Consider the following 10,000-nt stretch of genomic DNA (forward strand, 5'->3'; position numbering starts at 1 on the left):
AATGTATAGAGCACCTTTAATAACAGAGTTTACAAAGTGCTTTGACAGACAAAGCAGCAAAAACAAAGAAATAATAACATAACAGAAAGATCAGTGAGAAAAAATAACACTAATAAATAAAATAAAAAATAAATAAATCAACTAAAATAAATAAATAAAATAATTTGTAAAATAAAATAAATAAAATAAAATAATTTTGTAAAATAATTTAGTAAAATAAAATAAATTAAATAAAATAAATAAAAAAAAACACGATCATCCGTCACCGTCTGGATGATTGACAGCTCGGCCGGCTCACCTGCCGGCCTGACCGGTGCATGAACAGACGACCGGCTGACGTCCTGTTGAACCCACTGAAGCGGTGACTCACAGGGACCCGTCAGTCAGAGTAGAGCTGAATGAAGACGTCCTCTCATGACAACCTGCTGCTCCAAACATCTCCCCAGGAAACACTTTAACTTTGGTCACCGTCTGTTCCTCCAAACTCCTCCTCAGTAAAACTGTCATGAAGAAGAACCCACAACCTCACCTCAGGAAGCAAGAACTCTCCATTTAAAGAGCAATGAATGACACCTCTACCGCCTAAAACACTCTCCACACGACGGACAGCATATTCATGACCACATGGTCACATGACCACATGGTCACATGGTCACATGGTCACATGGTCACATGACCACATGACCATTGAAGCCTCACTTACCAAACATCTGGTTCACTGGATGTTCTGTGTTCAAGAGATTATGACGCTGAGCTGCAGGTGTCTTTTAAAATATCTATCTATATATAGATAGATGTGTGTGTGTGTGTGTGTGTGTGTGTGTGTGTGTGTGTGTGTGTGTGTCTGTGTGTGTGTGTGTGTGTGATTCAGTCTTTCTTTTTTGGCTCGTCGTCTTCCTCAGCACGGAGCTTTGTGATTGGTCCAAAGACTTCCTTGTGAAAGTGCACAGAGTTAGTTTTGATCTGCTTCTCCTGATGGACATGTTGTGTTGTTGTGTTGTTGTTTGTTGACGGCGTGGAGGCGGTTCAGTGTGTGATATGAAGGGTGCTTTTATAGTCCAGCAGGAAGTTAGCGTCACTGGTTTCCTCCACTAAGTGTGGACCTGCGGACTCATTTCTGCAGCTCTGTCTCGGTTGATTGGGCTGAATTATCTAGATATGAGCTTTCTTTTGATTCGTGGTCTCCAGAGGATGTACCCTGCTGACCTTTCCTCTAGCGCCACGTGTGTTTGTTGGATAAATTGTCATGAATTTCATTCAAATTCCCCCTCAGACTGAACGTTGTTGGTGATCCTCTGACTTCTCTTGCAGCGTCATCAACAGGTTAAAACACTGATTTGCTTTTTGACCCAAAACCTCCAGAACTGCCTCAGCCTCACCTTGTGTTTAGTGCTAACTTGCACGAAAGAACCAGAACCAGGACCGAGAGGGTCAGACTGTCAGACCCTGCTGCCGTAGAATGAGAGGTTTTCTAAAGGGACTCTGGTGCTCAGAGACACTACAGCTTTAGTCCACAGGGGGGCGACAGAACCAACAGAACATGAAGGTTCTTTGTAGTAGCTTTAATGTGTGGCATAAGAAGATATCGAGCTGTTAGATAAGAGGAGATGATCCTTTATTAGTCCCCACGGTGGAGACATTGACAGGATGACAGCAGCAGAGTGAGGAGTGCAAACAAACGAGACATAATCACACTGTAAAGTTCTAGTGATGGAGAAAACAATCGCTCGATCTCGTCACGCGTCCGAGTCGGTGCTGTAATATCCTGAGGTGCCGGTTCTGTTGGGCTCCGTTATCTTCCTCCATGTTCAGGCTGATTCTGCATGTTTGTTTGCAGTGATATCCGTCTCTCACAGATGGACCTGAAAACAGAGACAAAGCTGCAAGCTGTTAGTGTTACCAGCTGGGTTTGTTTTCACACGTTTTCTGTCTTTATGTCTTTTATAATAAGGTTACAAGAAACAATCAAGGATGCAGGAAAAGAAACATGGCGTCACTCTCAGTAACGGCCCGGTTTTACATCCCGTGTTTCCAGTTTATTACTTTTATTTCTTCCTCGATGACGAGTCTCTCTCTCTCTCTCTCTCTCTCTCTCTCTCTCTCTCTCTCTCTCTCTCTCTCTCTGGTAGGACGAAGAGGAGGAGATTAAGCTGGAAATCAACATGCTGAAGAAGTACTCCCACCACAGAAACATAGCCACCTACTACGGAGCCTTCATCAAGAAGAGTCCACCGGGCCACGACGACCAGCTATGGGTGAGTTTCATTTCTACGACAAGTTAGTAAAATCACCCAAAACAAGTCAAATCACAAACAGATTTAGTATGAAGTACAAGAAACGTGAATATTGGAAGAGAAACGGAACGTGAAACACAACAAATCAAAGAGAGGGGAGTGGTTTAGAGTTGCAGGACTACCTGGTTTATGATCCGACTCTCGACCCTCAACAACAACAAGTGGGCCCCATGTTTGTTTCTCCAGCTGCCTCCTCCACACATCTGCTCTTTGAGTTCACTGAACATCACTAAACAAGCTGCATTCTCTCTAATGTCCACCAGGGGACGACTCCTCTGGTTGTATAGAAGTCTAGTCTAAAATGACTCTACTTCTCTCTTGATTTATTCCCTCAGTAAACATTGTAAACATGAGTTTATGGTCTCAATCTCTAGTTTACAGTCTTCTTCAATACAGCATGATGTTCATTTAGTACATTATGGAACATTTAGAGTCAAACACACCATAAAGAGGGGATGATTTAGGGGCGGGGCTACACGCTGATTGACAGGTCTCTACGTCACTCCTCCTCAGTTTTTTTGGGACCCTGCCTTCATTTCTTAGCAGGTTGTTGCTAATATACCGAGATATCTAAAAGATGAAACATTGATATCATTATTTACACACATATAATATAGTCTAAACCAAACAACAGTGGTGGTGTTGGTATTATAATGGTGTGTGTGTGTGTGTGTGTGTGTGTGTGTGTGTGTGTGTCTGTCCTCCAGCTGGTGATGGAGTTCTGCGGTGCCGGTTCCATCACAGATCTGGTGAAGAACACCAAAGGCAACACGCTGAAGGAGGACTGGATCGCCTACATCTCCAGAGAGATCCTCAGGGTCGGTTCCCCGTCTCTTCACGAAACGTCTTCGCCTTTAACCTGTTAAGAACCAGAACCAGAACCAGTTTGACCCCCTTTGTGTTCTTCTGCAGGGTCTGGCTCACCTGCACGCTCACCACGTCATCCACCGAGACATCAAGGGTCAGAACGTGCTGCTGACGGAGAACGCTGAGGTCAAACTGGGTGAGTTCTGGCTTTGTGTTGGTCCCTGGAGCTGGAGCTCCACGGCTGACGTTGACTGACGTTGACTTCCTGTTTCTCGTAGTGGACTTCGGCGTGAGCGCCCAGCTGGACCGGACGGTGGGCCGGAGGAATACCTTCATCGGGACGCCGTACTGGATGGCTCCGGAGGTCATCGCCTGTGACGAGAACCCGGACGCCACCTACGACTACAGGGTGAGGATCAGAACCAGGGTCTGCTGCTTGAACGACGTGCATCAGGGAGGGTTGGAATAGAGCTTCAGACCGTTAACAATGAAGCTCCGATTCCCACATGTCCTCCTCACAGCCACAGTGTGAGTGGATCCTGATGAACTGGTTCAGACAGGTCTGGAGGTTTGGGCGTGTTGACTGAGTTTCACACAGTTTCAGGGTTTTCTGTCTGACTCTCAGTTCAATGGAGGTGAACGTTCTCTGGTTCGTTGGAGACATTAGTGGAGGAAGGAAACGTTATTATTGTTATTGGAAGAGTTAAGATTCTTATCTTCCAAAGTCTCTTTAAAGAGTTCTGACCGGTCCACTCTCTGTCAGAAATATGAGTGTAGATGTGTGTGTATATAGATGTGCATGAAGGAGAGATTTTGACTCCTTGTCTCCTTTCCTTCAGAGTGACCTCTGGTCCTGTGGAATCACGGCCATCGAGATGGCTGAAGGAGCTCCCCGTGAGTTCATAAACATTAATACTTCTTCATTTATTTCATTTCTCAGTTTGTTCTTATCGTATCTATTGGTTCATATTCTACTGTTTGATCAGGTTTAAGTTTGACCTCACTGTTCAGCTTCTTGTTGTCTGTGTGAACTCTGTTTTATTAAAAAAGATTTTAATATTCAACAGTTACGCCACAAAACAGGAAAACGTAACGATTTTACTACAAGTTCTGCAAACAGAGCTAAAGATTGAAGAGTTTCTAGTATTGTAGTATTGTAGTATTCTAGTATTCTAGTATTACAGTATTATAGTATTCTATATAAGTGTTGTGATCTGTTCACAGTGATCTCTGTTAAATCACTTCTTAAAACACATTTTTACAGGCTGGCCTTTATGTGACGTCGTTGCTTTACTGTTTTATTTTTATTTGTTGCTTTTACAAAATTATTTATTTTTTAAATTTTTTAATTTTATTTATTTTATTTATGGTATTGACTGTTTGTTGGTCTCACTGTTGAGCTTCCTGTTGTTTTTGCTGCTTTGTCTGTTTTTAAAGCTGCTATAAATAAAGTTATTATTATTATTATTATTATACATAAGAACCACATTAGTTACATTTTTAGCAGTGATAACTCTTCTCACTGCTGACGTTAGCGTTATATTTGACCTGCTGTTATTGAGACGTGTCATCGTCACACACTGACACGCGTGTGCTTGCCGTGTTGGTCTCTTCCTGTCTGCAGCTCTGTGTGACATGCATCCAATGAGAGCCCTCTTCCTCATCCCCAGAAACCCTCCTCCTCGACTCAAGTCCAAAAAATGGTTTGAGCCTTTAGTTGTTTAAATCGTATTTTATCAAACAGCGTCTCCAGCGTTCATCTCACCTCCAACATCTCGCTTCTCCGACAGGTCGAAGAAGTTCTTCAGCTTCATCGAGGGCTGCCTGGTGAAGAACTACACTCAGCGCCCCCCCACCGAGCAGCTGCTCAAACACCCCTACATCCGGGACCAGCCCAACGAGAGGCAGGTCCGCATCCAGCTCAAAGACCACATCGACCGGACCAAGAAGAAGAGGGGCGAGAAGGGTGAGCGCACACATATAGATAAATACACATCTATATATATATACAGATATATATATATATATATATATATATATATATATATATATATATACATATGTATGAACATGTCTTCAGTGCAGAACGACACAGTTATGATGACATCAATCATAAAAAAGATAGAATGCAAGTTGAATTTCTTGTTTTTTACAAAAATTGGAAAAAATGTATTCTATATTTATAAAAATGTTCCAAGAGCCCACAAATGTTACCAATATTGGAAAAAAAATATATATATATTAAACTATTTACATGTTTCACCCTCTCCTCTCCTTTCCTCTCCTCTCTCCTCTCCTCTCCTCTCCTCTCCTCTCCTCTCCTCTCTCCTCTCTGTGTTCACTTCCTGAAGTTCAGTCATAGTTTCTCTGATTTGTTGTCACATGACTGTTGGTCTCACATGAGTCATTCATGGCTTCTTAGTTGTGTTGAGCAGCGCAGAATTTTATGTTTTTTACAGATTGTAATTAAAGTGAACGCTTTATTTTTGGCGAAATTTTAAATGAGAACATGTACATTATAATAAAGCTTATTTTAAGCATAATTTGTTCAAGAACCGTCGGAAATTATAAAATCTGATCATTTCTATTTTTACAGTTTGTATCTAAATTAAAAGTTGTGTTTTTGGTGATTTTATTTTCTTCCGGCGGGTCGTGTTGGGCTCGTGTTGGGCTCGTGTTGGGCTCGTGTTGGGCTCGTGTTGGGCTCGTTTTGGGCTCGTGTTGGGCTCGTGTTGGGCTCGTGTTGGGCTCGTGTTGGGCTCGTTTTGGGCTCGTGTTGGGCTCGTGTTGGGCTCGTGTTGGGCTCGTGTTGGGCTCGTGTTGGGCTCGTTTTGGGCTCGTGTTGGGCTCGTGTTGGGCTCGTGTTGGGCTCGTGTTGGGCTCGTTTTGGGCTCGTGTTGGGCTCGTTTTGGGCTCGTGTTGGGCTCGTGTTGGGCTCGTGTTGGGCTTGTGTTGGGCTCGTGTTGGGCTCGTGTTGGGCTTGTGTTGGGCTCGTTTTGGGCTCGTGTTGGGCTCGTGTTGGGCTCGTGTTGGGCTCGTGTTGGGCTCGTGTTGGGCTCGTGTTGGGCCCGTGTTGGGCCCGTGTTGGGCCCGTGTTGGGCCCGTGTTGGGCTCGTGTTGGGCTCGTGTTGGGCTCGTGTTGGGGTCATGGGGTTCACACCATTTTAGTGACTTAAGTTGTTTTATTCTTCCTCAGATGAGACGGAGTATGAATACAGCGGCAGTGAAGAAGAGGAGGAGGAGGCGTCTGAGCAGGAAGGAGAGCCGAGGTCAGTGTACATCCACACACACACACACACACACACACACACACACACACACACACACACACACACACGTGAAGAAGACGTTATTGGTGCTTCGTTTTCCTCCTGAGCCTCTTTCTCTCTGTGTGTGTGTGTGTGTGGGTGTGTGTGTGTGTGTGTGTGTGTGTGTGTGTGTGTGTGTGTGTGTGTGTGTGCATGCAAACCAGCAAACACAACATTTATCTACCAGCTATCTAAACATGATGAACCCAGCATGAGACACTGTGGGTCACACACACACACACACACACACACACACACACACACACCACTGGCTCTGATCCACAGCAGCGCTGCAGGGGATCATGAAATCAGATAAACACTGACAGATATTAAGTATAGCATATAGAGCTTGTTGTTGTGTTTTTTCCTTCCTGTCACTCTTGGTATTAGAAGTGTGTTTGGCAGACGGAGTTTCCAGCCATATGTTCTTTTTTTAATTCTCCATGAATGTCTTTGGACCTCTGCGTCCTGAACTTCGCTGTCTCTGACGAGCCGCTTCACACCAGCTAACGCTCTCCACCGCGTCCTCCCTGCAGCTCCATCGTCAACGTGCCGGGCGAGTCCACGCTGCGCCGCGACTTCATCCGGCTGCAGCAGGAGAACAAGGAGCGATCGGAGGCGCTGCGTCGCCAGCAGCTCCTCCAGGAGCAGCAGCTCCGCGAGCAGGAGGAGTACAAGAGGCAGCTGCTGGCCGAGAGGCAGAAACGCATCGAGCAGCAGAAGGAGCAGCGGAGGAGGCTGGAGGAGGTGAGCGGACCGCTTCAGACTCTGTCCATGTAGGAGGAGATGGTAAAAGTCTGCCGCAATGCATGATGGTACAGGACCTTCATGTTCCTCATAATTAAGTCTATACTAACAAGTTAAAAAGGACACACTCTGTCAGTAAAAGCTGCTGAAGCAAAGTCCAGGTTGTAAAACTCCGCCTGTTTACTTCAAAGCATATCTAAAGTAAATGTGTTTTATTCCTGAAGGTCTCAGGAGTTACACCGGCGTTAGGAGAGGACTAAGAATAGTCCCGTGAGTTATTCATGAAGCGTGCTCAGCAGCAGGAGCTCACACTGAACATGAACATTGTTCTTCATGAGAGTTTGTTCATCGCGGGTTAAATACCGACTTCAAGGCGGATCGATGCTGAAAATACGACGCTCCATAAAAACAGGCCGGCGGGGAACAATGAGCTCACGCTGCATGCTGGGTATTAAACGTGCGTCAGCTTGTTCAAGGCTGGTCTGTAGATCTGACTTCACCGCCTTGAGTTATTACATAACAGTCATGTAGTTAATACAGATACAATAAATTAACAGTGTCAGCATTATCATGACAACTATTCACACACTGGTACGTCGACAAAACATCGTTCATGAATGATTTCAAGCAAAAATGACAAATATTTGTTGGTTCCAGCTCCTCTTTCTGTGAAATATTTCTATATATTTGTGATTTGAATGATATGAAGTACTGAAAAGATTACATTTACAGTGTTTGGACATGTTCTACAGTACAAGTACAAGCTTTTAAAAGTGTAACCGTGAACTCTGGGAAACTGTGATGCACTTTTATTTTTTAAACATTTAGACCAAATGATTATTTGAAAATAAAGGAATTAATAAATATACCTAATTTTTATTAAATACATTTATTTAATTTATATATATATTTATAAATTATTAAAACATTTATCTGTATGTAATAAGATTAGAGACTTTTGACTTGCAGGTTTAGGGTTTAGATTTTTTGCTTGATAAATTCCAAAATCAATTTTAAGCTGCAGTAAAAAAATGAATCTATGATTTGTGCTCCCAGAGGTAGAAGTTTTAATGATCTTTTATCTGTTTGAGCGGTGCTCCTCCTCTGTTGGTGCCTCTCTTCTCTAGAAACATGTAATAGAAAGAGATGATTATACATTTGGACAAAAGTGGACTTCACTAAATTATCTGGGAGGAAAAAGGAGAGCGAGCTAAAAACCTACAAGAGGGACAAACAGACGTATGAATAGAATTATGAAACATGAAATAAGGCAGCGAGCAGAAGAAGAGCCAAGAGCTGGAGGCTGTGTTTAGGAGACACACCAGCCTACATGTGCTCTCCTGTTGAGGAAACACGACGTGACCTCCTGTGGAATCCTCACCTCACGAACGCTGCAACGCCGTCCTCCGTCCTGCAGCTTTCAGGACCCGGTGTGACATGGTCACGTTTCTGAGCGGGAGATCACTGATCCTCGTCTCGCTGCGGGACGTTTGAGTCCTCGTCTCGCTGCGGGACGTTTGAGTCCTCGTCTCGCTGCGGGACGTTTGAACCTCGTCTTACTGCGGGACGTTTGACTCCTCGTCTCACTGCGGGACATTTGAATCCTTGTCTCGCTGCGGGACGTTTGAACCTCGTCTCGCTGCGGGACGTTTGAATCCTCGTCTCGCTGCGGGACGTTTGAGTCCTCGTCTCGCTGCGGGACGTTTGAACCTCGTCTTACTGCGGGACGTTTGACTCCTCGTCTCACTGCGGGACATTTGAATCCTTGTCTCGCTGCGGGACGTTTGAACCTCGTCTCACTGCGGGACGTTTGAACCTCGTCTCGCTGCGGGACGTTTGAACCTCGTCTTACTGCGGGACGTTTGACTCCTCGTCTCACTGCGGGACATTTGAATCCTTGTCTCGCTGCGGGACGTTTGAACCTCGTCTCACTGCGGGACGTTTGAACCTCGTCTCACTGCGGGACGTTTGAACCTCGTCTCACTGCGGGACGTTTGAACCTCGTCTTACTGTGGGACGTTTGACTCCTCGTCTCACTGTGGGACGTTTGACTCCTCGTCTCACTGCGGGACGTTTGAACCTAGTCTCACTGCGGGACGTTTGAACCTCGTCTCACTGCGGGACGTTTGAACCTCGTCTCACTGCGGGACGTTTGAACCTCGTCTTACTGCGGGACGTTTGAATCCTCGTCTCGCTGCGGGACGTTTGACTCCTCGTCTCACTGCGGGACGTTTGAACCTCGTCTTACTGTGGGACGTTTGACTCCTCGTCTCACTGCGGGACGTTTGACTCCTCGTCTTATTGCGGGACGTTTGAACCTCGTCTTATTGCGGGACGTTTGAACCCTGTCTTACTGTGGGACGTTTGATTCCTCGTCTCACTGCGGGACGTTTGAACCTCGTCTTACTGCGGGACGTTTGACTCCTCGTCTCACTGCGGGACGTTTGACTCCTCGTCTTATTGCGGGACGTTTGAACCTCGTCTTATTGCGGGACGTTTGAACCCTGTCTTACTGTGGGACGTTTGACTCCTCGTCTCACTGCGGGACGTTTGAACCTCGTCTTACTGCGGGACGTTTGACTCCTCGTCTCACTGCGGGACGTTTGAATCCTTGTCTCGCTGCGGGACGTTTGAACCTCGTCTCACTGCGGGACGTTTGAACCTCGTCTCACTGCGGGACGTTTGAACCTCGTCTCACTGCGGGACATTTGAACCTCGTCTCACTGCGGGACGTTTGAACCTCGTCTCACTGCGGGACGTTTGAACCTCGTCTTACTGCGGGACGTTTGAAACTTGTCTCACTGCGGGACGTTTGAACCTTGTCTCACTGCGGGACGTTTGAAC

At 45.6% G+C, this 10,000-nt stretch overlaps 1 protein-coding gene across 8 annotated transcripts in view; it reads left to right on the forward strand.

Moving 5' to 3' along the window:
• Positions 1 to 1,780: 1,780 nt before the first annotated feature.
• Positions 1,781 to 10,000, forward strand: part of map4k4 (mitogen-activated protein kinase kinase kinase kinase 4) — a 31,911-nt gene continuing 23,691 nt past the window's right edge. For 2 of the 8 annotated variants that reach the window (XM_068736907.1, XM_068736931.1), the window contains exons 1-9: positions 1,786 to 2,255; positions 3,002 to 3,112; positions 3,207 to 3,297; positions 3,380 to 3,510; positions 3,941 to 3,995; positions 4,726 to 4,804; positions 4,892 to 5,067; positions 6,298 to 6,370; positions 6,946 to 7,156. In XM_068736907.1, coding sequence (XP_068593008.1) covers positions 2,163 to 2,255; positions 3,002 to 3,112; positions 3,207 to 3,297; positions 3,380 to 3,510; positions 3,941 to 3,995; positions 4,726 to 4,804; positions 4,892 to 5,067; positions 6,298 to 6,370; positions 6,946 to 7,156 — 1,020 coding nt within the window. In that variant the 5' untranslated portion in view covers positions 1,786 to 2,162. Of the gene's footprint in view, positions 2,256 to 3,001; positions 3,113 to 3,206; positions 3,298 to 3,379; positions 3,511 to 3,940; positions 3,996 to 4,725; positions 4,805 to 4,891; positions 5,068 to 6,297; positions 6,371 to 6,945; positions 7,157 to 10,000 lie in introns of all 8 variants that reach the window. The other 6 variants (XM_068736903.1, XM_068736922.1, XM_068736914.1 and 3 more) reach the window with 6 other exon arrangements.

Source organism: Cebidichthys violaceus, unplaced genomic scaffold (assembly GCF_023349555.1).
Source record: "Cebidichthys violaceus isolate CVI_PGR_0920_01 unplaced genomic scaffold, fCebVio1.0.p SCAF_11, whole genome shotgun sequence".
Lineage (NCBI taxonomy): Eukaryota > Metazoa > Chordata > Actinopteri > Perciformes > Stichaeidae > Cebidichthys > Cebidichthys violaceus.